We start from the raw sequence: 22303 nt of genomic DNA, 5'->3' as shown, positions 1-22303 counted from the left end.
GTTTTTTTTGTTTTGTTTTCAGAACCCTGTCCGTTCTCGCGTAGACGGCGGAACTCTGTTTATTTTGTGGTTTTAATTTTCTTTTGTTTCTTTTTCAGTTCCCTAATTAATAACCCCACGGCCTCTCCGAACGAGAACTCTCACAAACTCCTGTTTTATTCACCCCCCTCTAAAGGCCTGCGTCAGGGCTCTTAAAACATTCCAACATCTCATGGTGCGGCTCTCCATATCGCGCATAGTAACACAGGAAGGTTAAAATGAATATTGGGGGTTCCCTTATATTATACAAACCCCAATTCCAGTGAAGTTAGGACATTGTATAAAACATAAAAATAAAAACAAAAACAGACCTGAAAATCCTTGTTGGCCGATATGCAATTGAAAACACCATAATGACAAGATATGCAATGTTTAAACTGATAAAATTTATTGTCTTTTGCAAATATTCATTCATTTTGAATTTGATGCCTGCAACACGTTCCAAAAGAGATGGGACAGGGCCATCTTGTGTTAAATCACCTTTCCTTTTAACAACACTCAATCTGAAGATTCACGCGCACCCTCTGTTTACATTTAGGAATATAAGATGTAAAGCAATTATATCAAAACTGAAATGTATTATAAATATCATTCTGCTGCTTCATCTGATCAGAAAACATCAAGCAGAAACATACTGTAAACATAAATAAGATAACGGTTCACTGTTCAGGCTGTAGTGCGCATGCGCATGAGCCTCCTCCTTCTCACCGCGCTGTAACAAAGTGTCGGACAATAATCTGATCTGGACATCAATCACTCCTGTGTGTCCGCTGTTCAGTGGTTTCTATGGTAACAGCTGATAAACGTTAAGATGATGATGATAATGAAGACGGTGTGTGTGGTGTGTGTGTTCCTCACACTCGGGTGTGTCGGACCCGCTTCAGGAGGTGAGTTTATACAAACCGAAAGTAACTTTATAAAGATTTATAACTTACATTTACATTTACATTTAGGCATTTGGCAGACGCTCTTATCCAGAGCGACTTACAAAAAGTGCTTTAATGTTTACATCATTGGATACATACTTACACTGGGTTAACTAGGTTAATAACTAAGTGAGTACAAAGTTACAGAAACTACAGAACAGCACTCAGTGTGTGTGTGTGTGTGTGTGTGTGTGATTATTAATAATCAGCTCATATTTAATGAAGTAAACTATAATTTGCGGTGTAAGTTATGAAAACAGCGCATTTAGAGCAAGGCTCGCGCCCGAGAGGATGCGCGCGCGCCACTGAGACTCTACAGAGTGTAAAAGTGACATCGTGACTGTTTTTAATCTCTGAAATGGAAAAGACGGAGATTTTCACACGCACTGAAAACGAAACTTATCATAACGTGTTGTGTTGTTTTATTTGAATCACTTTACAACCCATAATTTATTTATGATATTTTATAAATGTAATAGTTTTCTTTGGTATTTTTGATATAATATTTAATTATTTAATTTTATAAAAATGGACAACTATTATTATTATTATTATTATTATTATTATACTGTATCTGAAGAGTTTCTATTATCACACATGTGGTTTTGCTGCACTTTACTGATGAGACATTTTTTAAAAGACATATCAGACTGAGTCTCTCCAGGACTGACGTGTTTCCCGACCACAGGGAAAGTCTGTGCATTAACACTGTTCTCCTTATATTTTATAATATTGAATTATCAGAGTTGCATCCTTCTAAGTATGTTCATTATAGCAAGGGAAACACATCCCGATGGATAGAATACTCACCGTCAGATACCGTTTCCCCACTGCTGTCTGTGTAAATAAATTCCCACATGTCCTGGTACTGAGGCTCTCTGAGTTTTATCATTCTAACACCAAGTAGCATTTCACTGCATATCGTACTATGTATAACTGTGTATGTGACAAATAAAATTTGAATTTGAAGTATGTTCATAAGTTCATGTTCTAAGTAAGTAGTATAGCCGGGCAGGTTAGCCAAACAATCGTTCAGTTTGTGGTACAAGCACCAAATTTGGCATAAATGTAACTTAAGAGTCTCCTCTTTCAGAAAAGCCCATTAGCCACCTGAAAAATTTTAAATGTCGACCATTTTTCAAGATGTCGATCGTTTTAGTTTTAAATTTTTGTGTCAGTGTTGAGTAATTCAAAATATCAATGAAAATTTACTGTCAGAAACAGTGAGTACAGCTTCAGAAATCATGCCTAAGTATAATCAAAATAATATCACAGTAAACCTAATTTTTTAAATAAAAATGAATAAAAGTTGTTTTTGGAGGAGTGTTTCGTTATAGAATTAGCCACGGAAAACTCCATATTCATAACTAGAATGTGTTTAATTATGTTAAATATATGACAATGACATCCTCAGGGACAGCCGAGTCGTACCTGTCTGCACCCAGTGTCACTCAAACCAGACAAATGCATTAAGTGACAACCTGCTGTCTGAATATGCTTTAGAGAGAACCATATGATTATTACATGGAATTAATGCAGGGGCATTTCTAGGATTTTCAGATAAGGGGGGCTTAGCCCCCATAGATGTTTTACACATATTTGACTTGCTCAGAATCAGTACTCAAATGCGTCTTCTTGATCACACACACTGTTTACCGTATAAATTTTTTTGTATGTACAGTTAAAATCAGAAAAATGTAACTAGAAAACAGCATATAACTTTGAACTTACATTGATTAGCAATATAAATATAAATATAAATATAATCTGAGGCTGGACAATGGAATAAACTGTGTGGGGGCCAATAATGTCAAACAATTATCTGTTCATTCTTTGACTATACTGCTGCTTTTTGTTGGAAACTGGCAGACATAAAAAAAATGTGAAAAATAGTTTCTGATGCAATGACTTCAATCAATTTTGGGTATCACAGTGTTAATGTTCCTGAGAGGCCGCGCTTTCAGAGAACTGACCTGTAGAACTGAACAGAGAACTGGAGATGGAAGGGTTTTATAAGTCACATGGGAGAAGGTCTCCAAATGTGCAGCAGGTAAGAATAGAACATCTTTTTTTTTCATGTGACTTGAAAAACCTTCCATCTACAGTTAAATATAAATATTAAAACTTTTATCATCATGTTATCTAGTTTAATTTAGTGTTTTAGCTACATAAATAAGACACTAGGTTCTCTATTCAACCCCTTAACACTTTATAGCTACTAGGCTATTTATTCAAATTCATTAATATAGACAAACATTGTTTTAATGTAATTATACAAGGCATCTTTTTAATATCATTCTTTTTTTGTTTCTATTCATTAAAAAAGTAACTTTTTCTAAATTAAAGTGACAAAAACCCTACACTTTAAGGCTAATAAATATATTTTACGATTTGGGACAATATTTATTACAAAAAAAAACATTTTTTTTTTCTATCTCTGTAAATCACACTACTATGCAGTTAAACCGAGTGCACTGAATGCTGTCTGTCACTATTTTTAATCATTTATGTGTATAACTCTATAGTAGTTAATGCCATATGCACTGTGTAATGTTTTATATAGACAGTCAGGTTTTCCAATTAAAACAGTAAGACATAATTGTTTTATAAAGTAGACTATAGGTTCATAGAGTGTGTATTAAGGGCTTCATTTTCACTAGAGGAAACAGCTGGTATGATGAGGGTGAACACAGCGAAGATTTAACTGATTAATCCCTCATGACATTTTGTAAACTGTATTTATAAGAAAGGACTGCACTGATGGGCTGATACAGATATAACAATTTAAAGAAAAACACACACCTTGCCTTAATCCTCGCTCTGTGATGGTGAATTGAAGACCCGCTGAAAGACAGGGAGGAGCCGAAGTCTGCCGTTGCTTTAATATGAAATTTATAGGGGACGATGGGCGATTACCAATTTGTGTGAAGTTTATGGAGAATTTTTAGAGGAGCTGAGTACAAATGTTAGGGGGGCTAAAGCCCCCCTAAAAATGGCCTAGCGACGCCCATGCATCAGAGGACAACTTGGCAAAATCAGACTGCTCTGGGTTTAGAAGATTGGTATGAGAAACGGCGAAAAGAAAGCCCACAATTCCAATTCGGGGAATTTGTCTTAATAATAAAAGTTGTTACACTTTCATCAATATAGTCCTTTAAAAAGTGAGATTTCAACTTGTATTGTGAATCTCTGGCAGGATTAATTCCCTATTTTTTGCCAATAACAATTTTAACTACTGTATGCTCGGTGGCTTTCCATTCACCTCAGAGTCATGGTAGAGAACTGGCTCAAGAATTCAAAGAAGGGAAGTTTGTCATTCAAAACGCATCTTGACTTCTTTGGTTTGGCCAATGACCAAGCTCATGAGCTGGCGAATGCAGTTGTGAAGGAGAACGGTGGTGCTCAGCATTAAGGTAATGGATGGTATCTGGGCCTGAAATCAGTCATTAACTATTTAACTGTGAATCCGCTTGTCAGAACAAGGAAGTCAGCAAAGATGTGACTCATGACGAGCAGACTACTCATTCTCAAAAGTCTTTCACAGACAAAAGTTCAAAATTTACCTGTGGTGTTCAAGGAAATGGGGAATCCATTTCAAGAAGAATCAGCTAATCTTCTTACACTGGACACCAAAACTATTGCCCATCTGAGTGCCGCAGAGCTCATCAAAACTCACCATAAAAATGGTAAAACTGCCTTCAGGGAGTTCTCAGGGAGGTCTTGGAGATGAGAATTCATTCTATAAGCCAATAAAAAAGAACAAGATTAAGTTTTTCTGCCAAGAGCAGTCAGGGCCACAAGCCACTAAACAACGCATTCTTAAACATGATTGTCGTCTTTTTTCTCAACTCTTCATTTCTTGTAACACACGGGAATGTGACCTAACTGATTTCTTCAAACATGAAAACCAGACATTTCCTGCAGCATTAACTGACAATGAAAACTCCACTCTTGTTAAAAATCTCAATTGGCAAACATTTTGGAGTCAAATGTTTCACCTACAGATACAGATACACAGCCCAAGTGTGATGTTTTAATAATCAACGGATCTTCCATGATATATTCTTTGACCCCACAGGCTCCAAGAACATTTAAGGATTATGTATACAGTACACAATACAGTAGAACTAACAGGGTTAACCCCAATCATAGTTTTTGATGTCTACAAAGTGTTACTAATAATACCAAGCGTTACTAATAATTAGGTACCACCAAATTGGAAGGTTTTAGAGAGAAGATCTAAACAAGACTGAACTCTGAAAAGATTATGATGTTTTGCTTGGACAATGTTGTAATTGTAACAAAGCTGGACCAGGTGTTCGGCAACAACAAAAACTACATCTTGAGGGCTTAGCGCTTTGTAATCACGAAAAAGCAGATTCATGAATATTTGTTCATGCTATGCATGCCACTAAGCAGCAGAACACATCTTGCTAATTACATTTACATTTAGACATTTGGCAGACACTCTTATCCAGAGCGACTTACAAAAAGTGCTTTAAAGTTTACATCACTGGATAGATACTTACACTGGGTTAACTAAGTGCCATTAGTCAAACACAACTGGGAAGAGGTTTTTTTTGGGCGGGGGGAAAAATAGATACATCTTAAGTTGATGTTTGAAGATCGTCAAAGTCTCTGCTCTTCTAGAGGAAGTTTGTTTCACAACCTAGGTGCCAGAACAGAAAAAACGTGGGAACGTGGTGCAGTGCGTGGTGTGATTAGAGCAGAGAGGTAACTGGGTGCTGGGTAGCTTTGTAGGCAAGCATTCAGCGTTTTGAATTTGATGCGGGCGGCTACAGGAAGCCAGTGCAGGGAGCGGAGGAGTGGGGTGGTGTGGGAAAACTTGGAAAGGTTAAAAATGAGACGTATCATGCATTCTCGATCAGTTGCAGAGGACGAATCGTGGACAGGAGCAGGCCTGCCATGAGTGAGTTGCAGTAGTCCAGTCTTGAAATAACAGGGGGTTTGAACAAGCACCTGAGCAGCCTGCGAAGAAAGAAATGGGCAGATTCTTCTGATATTGTAAAGAAAAAATCTACAAGAGCGAGTAAGGTTGACGATGTGTGGGGAAAATGACAGATGATTGTCTACGGTTACCCCAAGATTGGTTTTCACCTGGGGATGAGTCACAAGAGATGAACAACAGTTCGGTTTTACTCAGATTGAGCTTCAGCTGATGAGCTGCCATCCAGGATGAGATGTCTGCCAGACATGCTGAGATCATGAGTGGAAACCTGAGTGTCAGAGGGAGGAAAGAAGAGAATAAGTTGTGTGTCATCTGCATAACAGTGGTATGAAAATCAATGCGATTATATGACCATACCAAGAGACATATTATGTATAGAGGGAGAAAAAAAAGGACCAAGTACAGAGCCCTGCGGAACACGAGTAGAGAGTCTACGTTGGGCAGATGTAGATCCCCTCCATGTTAACTCATATGACCTATCTTTAAGGTAAAAATCTAACTATTGCCACACTGTTTCACAAATTCCAAGGCTTGTAAGAATAGATAATAGAATCTTGTGGTTCAAATGCAGCTGACAGGTCCGGGAGGATGAGGACAGTTGACAGTTGGAGCTTCTCAGTGACTGACAGAAGGGCACTTTGAATCCAGATTGGTTGGGATCAATAAGGTTGTTCTGTGAGAGATAAAGAGACATTTGGTTATAAACAGTCCTTTCAAGAATTTTGGAAATAAAAGAGAGAAGTGATACCGAGCCGATTGTTCTGATGGGTCCAGGCAGGGGTTCTTGAAGATGGGAACAACGCTTGCCTTCTTAAAAGCAGCAGGAAAATGACCAGATGATATGGAATGGTTGATGATGGTTGTGGTGAAGGGAAGGAGGTCTCATGAGATAGCCTGGAGCATTGTGGAAGGGATTGGGTCTAATGAACAGGTGAAGGGGTTAGATGACGAGATGATCTGCTAATCATCTTAAAGCTTGTGACACTGATATTCTTGCAATTGCCATTTCAACATTTTCCTTGCCGCGGGAAATGGGTTTGCAAGAACTATGGCTTCATTTCGGGCAATGCAGTGGTTGCCTGTTCATGACGTTGTATCATGTATAATGAAAAACCAAGTGGCATGTTTTTTTCCCATGCATTTACTGGTTGTGATGTATCTGCATTCTAATGCAAAGGAAAAAAGTCAGCATGGCAAACATGACTTATTGATTATGAAGATATGAGCACTCTAGAGCAGTTTGTAATTTTGATGTCTGACAAGAATATTACTTTTCTATTATTATATAATTATATTATTTATATATTATTATTACAAGGCACAGGTGGGCATATTTGCTCGTAAACAGCTCATGAAGAGCATACAAAGCGTGCTAATTATCAAGCAGCATGTGTTTGGGGACAGGCAGTTGTATGTGAAGTGCAACAATATGGTCCTGCCAATTGGGGGTGGTACAAACAGGGTGAAAACTGGTTAAAACTGCCACCAATAAGCCAAAGCTGTCAACAATTGACAAAATGTAGATGCCAGTACTTTCACCTGGGTTTACTTTGCACAGAGCTTTGTGGCCGCAAATGCAATGATTAGTATCATAATAATAAGTCAGTAGGAAATGCAAACAATAGTGCAAAGATAGATTGAAAACAAATAATAAAGAAATTAGATTTCTGTTATACTTGCACTCCATTTATCTTTTTTTTACTTTCATGTTCATTCAAGTGTTAAGTTGTTTTACAATTGTAACTTTTATTTGTATATATTTGCATTTTTCATAATCAACAGGTATGTTTTGAGAGTTTTTATTTGACTTTTCCTAAATAGTTTAACATTTAAGTGAAAAAAACATATGTTAATAGTCCGCCATCATGGAAAATGGCCCCCATTTTGAATTCTTTAGGCGGGTAACAGCCTTTTCTGAAAGAGGGGTCTCTAAACTACATTTGTACCAAATTTGTTGCCTGTACCACAAATGTTACATTACAGAACAAGGCACCTGGGGCACATCTCACATGGGGCACCAGAGCCTGATCAGTTCATAAACATTGTTAAAACAAATACATTGACACAAAGCTTTTTGGATACATTTGAAGGAATAATTCTCATTATAGGTTATGAAAACATAGTAGTAAATAAATATCAGTAATTATTTTCATGTGACACTTTATTCATAATATAAATATATGCCTGACATTTAATGTTTTTATTCAAATATGTTAATTATGTTTGTACACAATCACAACAACCACAACAACCTCTGATTGGTGGTTTATCTGCTTTCCATAGTGTAGCTACAATCAACTTCCAGGGGGAAAAATTAAAAAGTAAAAAAAAAAATCACTTTTAAAGCTCATGTAAATCAAGCTGAATTGTTTACTTTTGTTTATTTATGCATTATACAGCACACACAAATATTATGTAATTTATTAAATATTTTTGTATGTCTTCTCCAGGTGAGCACTCTCTGTTTTACACCTACACGGCTCTCTCTAAACCCCTCAACCTGCCCGGAATCTATGACTTCATCGCTATGGGCCTGCTTGATGATCGAGAACTCGACTTCTATGACAGTCAGACTCAGACTAAGGTTCCTAAACAGAAATGGATGAGAGAGACGATGCCAGAGGACTACTGGGAAAAAGGAACTCAGTCCCGCAGGAGTAAAGAGCAGTGGTTTAAGGTTAACGTGGAAATCCTGATTGATAGGATGAGACACAATAAGACTGGTTAGTAAATTTTCCTTTATATCATTAATTAAACATCAGAGGTTTATTTATTATTAAATAATGAATAATAATTATTAAATGTCTTCACTGCACATTTAAGACCTTCATGTCCTTCAGTGGAGACACGGCTGTGTGGTTGAAGAAGGCTCAGATGGAAGACTTACATTTGTGAGAGGAGTTGATGAGTACGGCTACGATGGTGATGATTTCCTCTCCTTCGATGAGGTAAACTCGAGGTGGATTGCTCTAGTCCCGGCTGCTGAGCCGACCAAAAGGAAATGGGATGATGTGGCCATCCTTAACCAGTACACCAAGGTCTACCTGGAGAAAGAGTGTGTGGACTGGCTCACCAAGTTCATCGACTATGGAAAAGAAGAGCTTAGGAAACAATGTGCGTAACTAAAGATTATTTAAAGGATCACCTTACTTCATGATTTATATTTTTCTAAAATAAGAAGTAAAATATTATAAAAGTTGTCCTTGTTTTCAGCTCCACCAGAAGCGTACATATTCTTTAAGAAATCAGTGACTGACCCCAGCAAGCTGACTCTGACCTGCATGGCCACGGGGTTCTATCCTAAAGATGTGGAGATGAATATAAGAAAGTTGAGAACAACCCTACCTGAACATCTGGTAACATCTTCAGGAATCAGACCCAGTGGTGATGGAATCTACCAGCTGAGGAAGAGTGTGGAGATCATAGACAAGGACAAAGATCTTTATGATTGTTATGTGTCTCACAGCACCTTTAAAGAACCAATAATTGCACAATTGAGTAAGTATAATATCTTGTTTGCAGGGACCTCATTTCTACTATTACCTGCTTACAGTGTGCACTAATGCTGTAGTATGTGGGGTTGTTGCTCGATTTAGGCATTTCCTGGCCCTTCATTGATTTGTTTTTTCTGTTAAAGAAAACACCCAACACACCCCACATCCGAGTGATCCTGGCCTGGGTGGGACATCTGAGCGATCCTGGCCTCTTCTGAGTGGTATCACTAAAAAATTAAAAAGTAAAAAAAAAATATTATTTTCAAAGCTCAAGTAAATCAAGCAGAATTGTTTACTTTTGTTTATTTATACATTATACAGCACACACAAATATTTTATAATTTATTGAATATTTTTGTATGTCTTTTCCAGGTGAGCACTCTCTGTTTTACACCTACACGGCTCTCTCTAAACCCCTCAACCTGCCCGGAATCTATGACTTCATCGCTATGGGCCTGCTTGATGATCGAGAACTTGACTACTATGACAGTCAGACTCAGACTAAGGTTCCTAAACAGAATTGGATGAGAGAGAAGATGCCAGCGGATTACTGGGAGAAAGGAACTCAGTCCCGCAGGAGTAAAGAGCAGTGGTTTAAGGTCAACATGGACATCCTAATTGATCGGATGAGACACAATAAGACTGGTTAGTAAATTTTCCTTGTATATCACTGTAACGGGTTCGACCCTATGTGCACAGGCGACACCATAAAACACGGACACAAGGCGAGGTCTTACAGAAAAAAACGATAATTTATTTAGAAAAATGGGGTAGGAAAGGGTTAAAGGAGGGAGGACGGAAAGACAGGAAAGGTGATGTACGTGCAGGTCTGGTTGGCAGTGCCCCGCTGGCATGCGAGCACAGGCTGGTGAGTGGTGACGGTGAGCAGAGCGGCGATTTTGGAGCACGCGGAGGTAGTGCTTCTTCACGCTCCCATGACGGTGACCTCTCCCGCTGAATGCGAGCCATGACCGGCCCCTCCCAGCTCTCTCTGGGCACCGCCACAGGCGGGAGTCTCTCCTGGACGTCTGTCGGCTGGGCGGCTTTCCCGGCTAGGATCGAGGGCCTAACACAGTCCTCTCTGCGGCCTTTTCCACTTTGCCGGCAGGGATCGCTCACGCAGCTCGTTCATGCGCTGTCCTCTCACGGAGATCAAATGGGCGGCATTCCCCCTTTTTAAAGTCTCTGGGGCGCATCACATTGCCCTGCTAGCGTACCAGCCGTGCCTGATTCCGCGGCCCTGCTCCCTCACATACAGTACCTGGGGGGAGGAGTGAGCGAGGAGCGATATTGATTTGGGCGCACACCCATCCCAGGCGCACGCCGTGCCAATCATTAATTAAACATCAGAGGTTTATTTATTAATAAATAATGAACAATTATTATTAAATGTCTTTACTGCACATTTCAGACCTTCATGTCCTTCAGTGGAGACATGGCTGTGTGGTTGAAGAAGGCTCAGATGGAAGACTTACATTTGTGAGAGGAGTTGATGAGTACGGCTACGATGGTGATGATTTCCTCTCCTTCGATGAGGTAAACTCGAGGTGGATTGCTCTAGTCCCGGCTGCTGAGCCGACGAAAAAGAAATGGGATGATGTGGCCATCCTTAACCAGTACACCAAGGGCTACCTGGAGAAAGAGTGTGTGGACTGGCTCACCATGTTCATCGAGTATGGAAAAGAAGAGCTTAGGAAACAATGTGAGTAACTAAAGATTATTTAAAGGATCACCTTACTTCATGATTTATATTTTTCTAAAATAAGAAGTAAAATATTATAAAAGTTGTCCTTGTTTTCAGCTCCACCAGAAGCGTACATATTCTTTAAGAAATCAGTGACTGACCCCAGCAAGCTGACTCTGACCTGCATGGCCACGGGGTTCTATCCTAAAGATGTGGAGATGAATATAAGAAAGTTGAGAACAACCCTACCTGAACATCTGGTAACATCTTCAGGAATCAGACCCAGTGGTGATGGAATCTACCAGCTGAGGAAGAGTGTGGAGATCATAGACAAGGACAAAGATCTTTATGATTGTTATGTGTCTCACAACGCCCTTCAAACACCAATACTTACTCCAACGGGTAAGTATAATATTTAGTTTACAGCACCTTCATTTCTGTTAAAGTGAAAGTCAAATCAGTAAAAAGGCAACGTGTTTATAAGTATTTAATAGTCAATGTTTTCTTTTTTAAAGATGAAGAATGCTATACCAATCCCCCTAAAAAAGCTGTTATCTATTGATCAGTGATAGACTGACAGACAGACAGACAGACGTTATTGAACCCATGAGGGAAATTTTTGTGTTACAGCAGCATGTTATTCAAACAGTTAGCACAATATTGCATATGCTATATAGGAAAAAAAATCTGGCAATTCAAAATAAACAAAAGAGATGAAACGTGCAAGATGTCAGGGTATGCATGTGTGTAAATTGACAGTGAATAATAGGATATGTACTGTATACAGTATTAGTTAAGAGCCTAAGTTAAGTATACAGAATAGGATCCTAATTAGCTGACGCCCCTCTTCAGCTGTCTGGGTCCTTGCAGTCTCTTCCAGTTCAGGTCATTTTTAAAGTGTAGCGACCCCACATCGAGTCATTAACAATGTAAACAAATTGGTAAGGACATGAAAACAGCTCTACAGTGCATTTTGACACAAGCAATACAAGCAATAAGGACGTGTTATTGACATAATAACGTTTCAATGACGGGACTTTAAGGAATTTAACGATGTTCTACGGAGCCCTAAATAAATGATAATGAAACCGGAAACGACACTACAGCCACTACAGAGAAATTCAAACGACCCTACTGACTATTACGTATTATTACCGAGGTGGTAATAATATGATAATTACCTCATTATGCTATGCTGTGTTTTATATTTGTTGTTGCTTTTGTGAGTTTATTATGACTGAAATAAAGCTGCTCACAATATAATTTCATTTACAAAACACTTACAAAGAAGAAAAAGTGATTGACAAAGCCCACCTCCACTTTTTTCTCTCCAGGTTAAGAAAAATTATATTTGTGCATAATACTGTTGTAATTAACAGACATTTACAGCTGTGTGAAGACATGAATCACACACAATTAGACCTGCTTTAAAACAGTGTGAGGAGTGATATGGTATTATTAAAAAAGGAAAATACATATCAGTATTTACAGTAACATTAACATATTTGCATGGAGTTGAATCATGCGCGCTTTTAATATTCATAAGATGCTTAAAAGCTAATAAACATGATTAAGAGAAATTCACCTGCAGAGAGAGAAAGAAAAGAGAGGGATTCACAATCACACCTTTTCTTTGTTATTATTAGTTATTATCCTTAGCATCACTTTATGTTTGACTGCACAGGTAAACGTGTGTTTATATATTTATTATCTATTTATTTCTGTTTTTATTTTATGACTTTATTCTGAGTTTTCACAGTAAGAGTGTATACAGGGGTCACCATACATTACACATACAGTAAATAGTGATGCAGTTTTGTGTTTGATTGAATACAATGCAGATATTGTAATTTTCAGGAGTAGCCAAAATTTTTGAACATGCTCCAATTTTCCTCCCAACGACATCGATGAACACATCAGAATTCATACAGAGACAAAAAAGGCTGTAAGGAGCTACAGTATTAGCATCCTCCAGTGGTAATAACGAATTTGCAATGGTCTAGATTCAGAAGCACATTCGGCTCAGTGGACCGGGGGCCTTAACATAGATAGATGACTATAGCGACTTCTATACTTATAGATTTGGTCATGTTGGCCAAACACGTGGTGTTACAAAGGTAATATTACTGAGTAGAAACTTATAAATCACAGATACTGTATGAACCACAGATTTTTTTCCTTGGAATTATTTTCAGTTTCAGGCAGATTAATAACAGTTTGAACAAATATTTCTGTGCACCAAAAACAAAAAACAGTTATTATAACATATTATTGAAAACTCATAAAATGAGGATGAGGATCTACTCAGTACATTTTATTTTAAGATGCTTCTGTTATTTTAGTCTACAAAAGGAGAAGAATGGCAGCTCACAGGGCTACGCCGAATTAAGATGTTTTCTGTGGACGAGCGTCTGCCCTCATATAGAAAATCTAAATAAATTAGAGACACTGAACTACTAGAATACAAATGTAGTACTCTAAACACCATTCTCAGTAATGTTTACGCCAATGGTCCGAATGGGCAGATTGTGATTTCACTGATTGTGACTGATGTGATTGTTGGTGCCAGATAAGCTGCTTTGTGTATTTCTGTAACTGCTGATTTTCTGGGATTTTCACACATAGATGTCTCCAGAGTTTTCTGAGAACCTAAAAACAGAAGATCAACCTAGAGGAGTGAGATTGATGAAGAGCCTGACTATATAGTAGCTGGCTGCCTACTGTTTGGACCCTGCAGTGCGATGCACCAAACAATGTGTACAAACTAAAATCCGCAGCAAAACACCTTGTGACATTCTACTACGCTAATACGCTATTGTAAAATTAAAGTTCATATCATGTTTCTGACGATTGCCTTGTGATACAGTTATTCTAAAACATCATTTTGTTCAGTTAGAAGAGGGTCATCATGGCACACAAAATGGTTTTCAGGAAGCAAAATCTTGGGAAAAGTTTGCTGTGCAGTGTAAATAACTCTGTACAGTTGTGCTGAGGAAAAAACATCTCAGAGTTCACAAAATGGCAAACTTTGAAATGGAGAGGCTACAAATGACCATATTGGATGATTTTGAAAATTCCAAACCAGTGCAAGATCTTATGCTACTGTAGCAGTATATATATATATTTTTTTTTTTGCTTTGTTACTCTGGTATACTGAAATATAACGATAAACATTTTATAAGCGTCAATTACATTACATTTATGCAAAGGGTCAGTATTTGTAGTGTTGGTCCTCCTTTTTTAAGACTTATATAATTTGGCCTGACATGTTGTCAATCAACTTCTGGGCCACACCCTGACTGATGGCGCTGCCCATTCTTATATAATAAACGCTTGGAGTTTCCTGGACCTGGACACAAAATATGAATGTTTTGTTCCCAGATCCACTTTTGCCTTGGAACATGGCCATTAATAAAGAACAATACAAAAACATCCTTAGAGAGCAATTTCCCCCAGCCATCCAAGAACAGTTTGGTGATGAACAATTTATTTTTCAGCATAATGGAGCTCCTCACCATAAGGCTAAAGTGATAACTAAGTGGCTCGGGGAACAAAACGGCGAACTCACCAGACTTAATCCCTAATTCTTAATCCCACAGAGAAATTGTGGTAAATTCTTAAGATGCAGGTGAACAAACAAAAACATCCAAATTCTGACAAACTCCAAGCATTGATTATGTAAGAATGGGCTGCGCATTCTTATCCATGCATAACTTATTCATAAGACATTAATGCATGTGATGTCACAAAGTTGAGCAGCAAAGAACTATCAAGAATTTAATTTTGCCACACTTTCACATACAGCTCAGTTGTGTGGGAAAGACCGCTTTTGGCGAGTGAATTTACCACTTTTTTACTTTGTTTCACCGACATAATTACAGAGCAGAAAAATGCGTAATCTATGCTAATGCTAAATGCTTGTGGAATGATAGATAAAAAGTCTTTTAGCTTTTCCTTTTTTGAAAACCTTGATGTCTTCCTCATCTCATCTCTCAGTCTGGATTTTCTTGCCTACTTGTCTGTTTTAGTTAAGCTGTAGAAACTTTATGTGTCTAGTCTATGTGCCCACTTTGTTATGAATTATAACTATAAGATCTTTTAAAAAATACAAATGAAACTTTTCTCTGGTTGTTTTTTGCAGCAGACCTGGGGCCTCATGTATAAAATGTTGCGTAGATTTCATCCTTAAAGTGTGCGTACGCACATAAGGCAGAATTTGCGTACGCACAAAAGTTTTCAGATTTATAAAACCGTACGTACGCCAAAACCTGCGCAAGGTTCGCTTTATAAATCACAATTATCTGAATATTGTGCACAGGAGCACGTGCTTATAGCTTACCATAGTCTCCTCCCGAAATACCCATATTTGGAGGTTAAGACCGCCTATTTTGAATATGTATGATCTCCCTGCATATTAATACGACCAATAATTGTCATTGATCTGTTGGCTAAAAAATGGAAGAACAGAAAGTAAAAGCAAAAAAAAGAAACTTCACCGACTGCGAGATGGAGGTACTGCTGTCTGAGGTGGAGGGCCGAAAAAATTTTTTATTTGGTGGGCTCTCTGCGGGAATTTCAAATAAAAGAAAGATGGTAGAATGGGAGCAAGTAACAGAAGCAGTCAATGCTGTTACCTCGTTGCCTCGCACAGTCCAAGAGACAAAAAAAAATGGTCAGACTTAAAAGTAGTCGTTAAAAAAAGAATATGTGCACACAGGCGCAGTGTTGTAACAACTAGTGGTGGTCAAGGAATCACTGACCTCTCAGCCTTTGATGCAAGGGTGGGTGCGATTATAGGGGAAACATTAATTAAACATTAGGGGATTAAGTGGAGTTCTTCCAGAATTCCAAGGTGATACCAATGTGATTTTCGGTGACGATGGTAAGTAATTGATTTATCTACACATTATATAAGTTTTTGTCTGTTTAAAATTCTGCTTTTTTATTGTGGATAATTTAAATCAACCAATTTAAATTCCGCGGAAGTGGAAAGTCCTAAAATATCCAAGTGACAAATCTAGCAATAGATGCAGCTGTATTTAAGATATATGTTTATTAAAACAGTCGATTTTCCTGTTTATTCATATGCAAAAAAATTAACTTAAAAAGACAAAAGCAAGTCATCAAGTGCACATTTTATTTCACACATTTACAAATATGCAATACAACCTTTAATTAAACGTTTTTTAATGATTAAAGGAAAAGTTAATCCTGGAATGCCTTCAAGCCCGGTGAGTGGTCCAAGTGGGGTAGACAAGGGATGTAGGCTTAGATCCTATGTGCCACTGCCGGCGCCATCCTGTGTGCCTCCACCACCATCCTGTGTGCCTCTACCACCATCCTGTGTGCCACCACCGGCATCTTGTGTGCCTCCACCAACGTCCAGTGTGCCGCCATCATCAAATGCCCAAGCAACCCTATCCTGTGCGCAATCCAGTGCATCATCATCATCATCATCATCATCCTTTGTGCCACCACCGAGCGCTGGTAACTCAAGGCGTGTACTGACGAAAGAAGTCATGCAGACCCAACCTCACATGCAGGGGCGTAGCAAGCTTTTCAAAAGTGTGGGGGATGAATGTGGTTTGTTTGTTAACAATAAAAATGATAAATACAATGAAAAAAGGGTACAAAAGGTATTAACATAGAAGATATAAAAAGCTTTCAATTTAAATGAGTGATAGTGATACTAGATGATACTAAAAACACACTCAGAACACACTTGCTAGACTTGCTAAAGATTTAGAATCAGAAATGCTTTAATAATCTCAGGGAGAAATTATTTTGTTACTCCGAATATACAGACAACATTCCATACAAACAACATACTGTATATTCAGAACAACAATATAAACAACTATGTACATATATAAATGCAACCAACAACAACAACTGACCAAATAATATATGACCAACTATATCTCTCATTTAAAAGAACCAGAAGTGCTCTTTCTGCTCTCCTTACAAGAGATAAACTGCTCAGCAACCTTTTTTCTGTTTCCCCTGTCCAGCTTGTCTTTATGTACATCTTAATGATACTGCGTGACAAAAGGACAGTGGTAAGCTTGAAAGTGGCATGGGTCTGATAGGACTGGGACTGCTACATGGGTCTGACAGGACTGGGACTGCTACATGGGTCTGACAGGACTGGGACTGCTACATGGGTCTGACAGGACTGGGACTGCTACATGGGTCCGACAGGACTGGGACTGCTACATGGGTCCGACAGGACTGGGACTGCTACATGGGATTGACAGGACTGGGACTGACAGGACTGGGACTGATACATGGGTCTGACAGGACTGGGGCTGATACATTTTGCTTACTTGCAGATAAGCAACAAGTAATGAAGATATAAAACAAAAAAAGTCCTCACAAAAAGCTTTTTCTAAATAATAATAATATAAACAAAAGTATAATAATATAAATAATAGTACAAATAATTTAACAATTTACTGTTTTTAAACATTAAAATAATATACACATTAAAATATTTTTCCATAGTCAACAGGTATGCAAACTGACATTATTTCTCACTTTTTTCTCCTCAACAGATCCAATCTAACACAACAGGCCGGTCAGCTAATGAACAAACAATGCTCAAAATATCAAAATCAATTGCACTGGCAAAAAACCCATAAATACATTGCTTAACATTGTCAATTTGTCCCTCCTCATCAATTTCCCGCCTTCTTCATCACAGTTACATTATGCATTGATGCCACACACATAACCGAATTTAGCTCAGTTAGCTACTGAACACTATCCCAATTAGCAACTGGCATTAGTCTAAAAAACAAATATAATACAATATCTTCCCAAACATATATCAAGCTTATTTAAAAACCTCAAAAGCATAAAAATTCAAAGTAGCTGGAAAACGGAGATGTAAATAATCATAACAACCATAAGTTCCCGCCTCCTCTGCACGAGTTGACAGATAAAACACACCAAGAGAGGCGGGACTTAAGGCAGAACAGCCAATCATCAGCCGGTGTCATGTTTGAGAGGGAGGGGAGAGGAGAGCTGAAGCGAGCGGAGACACAGAGCGGCCAGAGAAACGGAGGAGCGAAGGCCAAGGCGTTTGTTCAAAAGGGCGGGAAAACTGTAGAAAAAGCCTGGGTGTTAAAACACACACATCCCCCACGGGTGCGACGCCCCTGCTCACATGGTTCATGCTGTTAATGCAGTGTGTTCTGAACTGAAAGAAATAAAAACTATTTTGTCAGAAATAAGTGGTTCACTTAAAGAACTTGTGAAAAAATAAAAAGTTTGAATTCACTTGCCTTTTTACATTGCATTTATTACATTAATACGCCGCTGTATTGCCATAGCATTATGCACTACATTAGGAGGGCCAGGGTCGGGTTCATTATCTTCAGGATGGGCGTTCGATGAAACAGGTATACCTTTTTTTTGAGCAATGTTGTGCAACACTGCGCAAGCCACCACAATGCGGCAAACCTTTGTAGGGCTGTACAATACTGTACCACCAGACGTATTCAAGCACCTCCAGCGTCCTTTTAGCAGACCAATAGTGCGTTCAACCACTGAACGCGTCCGGCAATGCTTCTCGTTATGATGCCGTTCTTGTTTGGTTTGGGGTCTAGTTAGTGGCGTTAGCAGCCACGTTCTAAGGGAATAACCACTGTGTCCTGAGAGGTAAAACATTTAAAAAATTTTAAAGGAAATAAAACAAAACAATGAATGTAAATACAATGGGACAATTAATATAACATTTCAAGTGCTAGGCAGAGGTAACAATTATAAACAATATTATAAAAATATTTTAAAGAAAGTACATGCTTGTAAAATAGCCTCCAGATAGCTTTTTGTTTTTTCCAGGGCAACATTGATTCAATATAACATTTCACTTAATCTTTAAATGCTATAAAACATGTTTTGTTTCCTAAAAATTTGCATTGATTGATGTGAAATTTTGCATTAAAAATATTAAAATAAGTGTGGGTTTGTTTATCATTGGAGATTATAATTATACTTAAAAGAAAAAAAAACATTTTAAAAGGTATGCTTTAAACACATTTGCATCATTACTCAATTTATTTTATTTTATTAACCTTTATTTAACCAGGAAGATCCCATTGAGATTAAAAACCTCTTTTTCAAGGGAGACCTGGCCAAGATAGACAGCAGCAAATGTCTCACAGTTAAAGAAATTACTCAAACACAGACAACAACAACACTTAGTGAAATGAATTCAGTCAATTTCCAGTCCTTCTGCAATTTGTTTTAAGCCATGGGTGCTAAATGGACAAAAACTCTTTTACCAAGTTCGGTTCGGGCAAATGGAACAGAAAGCAACAAGTAACCATGCGGATGAAGAGAATACCGACCAGCATGTTTCATTACAAGCAGGGAACATATATAAGAAGGCAGCAACCCAAGTATCGCCTTATATATAAAACTATATAAGTTAGAGTTCCTCCGACTTACCAAAGCAGGCCATCCTACCTGAGAATATAACTCACAGTGGTGAGTCTGAAATTTATGGTTAGTGATGAACCTCAGTGAAGCATGATACACAATATCAACCATTCGAAGACATTGGGCAGAAGCATTCATATACTGTATAGAATATCACCATAATCCAACACAGGCAAGAATGTTGCAGCAACAATCCGCTTCTTTGTATTAAAAGAGAAACACAACTTATTTTGAAAATAAAATTTCAATTTTAACCTAAAATTTTTCACAAGATTCTCCACATGCGGTTCGAAAGTGAGCGAGTCATCAATTAAGATTCCCAGATATTTATAGGTGTGAACCAACTCATTTTATTACCTTCAAGAGTGGTTAATGATGGAATTTTTTGGGCCAAATTCCTTGATTTAGAAAACAACATAAGCTTTGATTTGTATGCATTGAGAACAAGTTTAAGCTGAAGTAATGAGTGCTGGACAGCAGAATAGGCTTTCTGCAAGGAGTCAATGGCTTGGACAAGAGTTGAACCACAGCTGTAAATAACTGTATCATCCGCATAGAAGTGCAAGTTTGTATCTGGCACATTTAAACTAAGATTGTTTACATAAATAATAAATAGAAGGGGACCTAATACAGAACCCTGTGGCACTCCGTTGTGCACTGTAACAAAGTTGGAACATAAACCTTTAGATTTTATGCACTGAGACCTGTTACTGAGGTAGTTTGAGAACCATGCCACTGCTCTCTCAGAGAGTCCTGACTGGGAGTGTCTAAGTTTTAAAATACAATGATCAACGGTATTAAATGCTTTTGACAAATCAATAAAAAGGGCTGCACAGTGTTGTTTTTTATCAAGTGCAATAGTAATATAATTTACCACTCTGATTGCAGCTGTTATAGTACTGTGATTTTTCCTAAAGCCTAATTGATATTCAGATAAAATGGCATTGGTGTGTAAAAACTCCTTTAACTGCTCGCACACAAGAACTTCAAGAACTTTGGCCAGCACAGATAGATTTGATATTGGTCTATAATTAGTTAACACTGCTGGGTCGCCTCCTTTTAATAAAGGAACAACGTAAGCTGATTTCCATACTGAGGGAATTTTATTCGTATCCAGTGTAAGGTTAAAAAGTGTTGTGAGAGGCTCCGCCACAAGGGCAGCTGCCAGTTTCAAGAAGTAAGGATCTAATAAGTCCGGCCCTGGAGATTTTCTAGGGTCTAACAATTTAAGAGCTTTACAGACCTCCTGCACAGAAAAAGGAACAAAATTAAATGGCTGATCAGTGTACACCGGAAGATTTGTGCTAGAATTTACAGCGACTGGGTTCAGAGAGTCAAACAAAGAGCCAGAAGATATAAAGTGCTTGTTAAAGCAATTCATAATCTCCCTCCTATCATAAACAGGAACAGAATTCTTCAAAACATAGGTGGGTAGAGTGTGGAAGCTTTTACTCACTGAAAAAGACTTAATGATTTTCCAGAACTTCTGTGGATTGTTTAGGTTCTCAGTGGTGACAGACAGATAATATTCTGATTTAGCTTTATTAATAAAGGAAGTACATTTGTTTCTTATGGCGCTTTTCCACTGCGTGGTACGACTCGGCTCGGCACGGCTCGGCACGACACCGCATGGCTCAGTTCGACTCAGTTTGCGTTTCCACTGCAGTTTAGTACCGCTTTAGAGTGGCCGTGATTATTCACGTGTTGTCATAGTTGCGCCGCCTTTACTGCCGTGACATCATCTAAACGCGCCACAACAAACACACAACAATGGAGCATATGGACGGAATGGTGTTCTTCATTCTCGGCATGTGGATGTTTTTAACAGCAAGACGAAGGAGTTTGTTTCAAAAGAGGCTGATGGCAGCCAAAGAAAACACAGATAAAAAAGACAAGAGAGTTTGGGAACTTTTACAACAACACGAAGACACCGACAACTGTACACAAGTGTAAGCATCTAAAAAAAGCACATCACTAGCTAACTTTTATCACTATTGCTAAGCATATAATAAACTTAACTGCCAGTGTAACATTAAAATGCAGACTCTGTATATTACAGATCGTGCTTCAGAGTGGTGGGATGTGATTGTTCCCGGTTTTACAAACACTCAGTGGCTGGAGATCTTTAGAATGTCTGAAGAAACATTCATCCACTTATGCAACAAACTGCGTCCAGCGATGGAGTGACGGGACACAAACCTCTGTGTGTGTGTGTACCTTTAAAGAAAGGTGTAAGCATAACAACTGTGTGTCGGTGTGTTCAGGAGTTCTGTGCAGCAGCAGAAACCATGTTGGTCCCAGAGCTAATTCGTTAACCAGCACGCGTTGTGGTTAATGCCTTCGGTCGATTAAAAGGAAGATGGCGATGCATTATGAAAAATGACTGTGCTGTCAACCTTGTGTAGTCCATGGTGCTGACATGTTGTGCTCTACATAGCCTGTGTGAGAGTCATGGTGAGATCAAACCCCAGCAGCAGAGACTGTGGTGGCAGTGCCACAGGCTGTAGAGGAGGAGGGCAGGGATGTCCGTGCAGGTCTGATGCGTTACTTGAGTAGCTAACTATTCACGTAGCATGTTCTGTAAAGTGTATTATCAATAAATTTTTAAACACCAGTTCAAACTTTACAGTGTATTCCTTTTTTTTTTGGTTTGTATTGTGTCGGCATTAACCATTTGTCTTTATCAGGAGGTACCTTACCTGCTCATACAATAATAAATCTTTAATATAGTCTTGGGCTACACGTA

The 22303-nt window shown here is 38.4% G+C and overlaps 1 protein-coding gene across 1 annotated transcript; it reads left to right on the top strand.

The window, feature by feature from the left end:
* The first annotated feature begins 750 nt into the window (after positions 1–750).
* LOC128506893 (MHC class I polypeptide-related sequence A-like) lies at positions 751–15193 on the top strand. Its single transcript, XM_053477511.1, has 9 exons — positions 751–926; positions 8385–8657; positions 8758–9048; positions 9148–9432; positions 9572–9670; positions 9801–10073; positions 10840–11130; positions 11230–11514; positions 13738–15193. The coding sequence occupies exons 1-9, from the start codon at positions 851–853 to the stop codon at positions 13755–13757; spliced, it is 1893 nt and encodes a 630-aa protein (XP_053333486.1). The 5' UTR covers positions 751–850; the 3' UTR covers positions 13758–15193.
* Positions 15194–22303: the final 7110 nt, after the last annotated feature.

This window comes from Clarias gariepinus, chromosome 2, assembly GCF_024256425.1.
Source record: "Clarias gariepinus isolate MV-2021 ecotype Netherlands chromosome 2, CGAR_prim_01v2, whole genome shotgun sequence".
NCBI classification, from domain to species: domain Eukaryota; kingdom Metazoa; phylum Chordata; class Actinopteri; order Siluriformes; family Clariidae; genus Clarias; species Clarias gariepinus.
The sequence above is the reverse complement of the archived record's forward strand: the minus strand, read 5'-3'. Positions and strand labels throughout refer to the sequence as shown.

Bases quoted from the DNA above. Each gene is read 5' to 3' on its own strand.
- LOC128506893 (XM_053477511.1), top strand. From the start codon at position 851: ATGATGATGATAATGAAGACGGTGTGTGTGGTGTGTGTGTTCCTCACA. The intron at 9,671-9,800 runs GTAAAAAAAAAA...TGTCTTTTCCAG, and splicing joins TATCACTAAAAAATTAAAAA to GTGAGCACTCTCTGTTTTAC. The intron at 11,131-11,229 runs GTGAGTAACTAA...CCTTGTTTTCAG, and splicing joins AGAAGAGCTTAGGAAACAAT to CTCCACCAGAAGCGTACATA.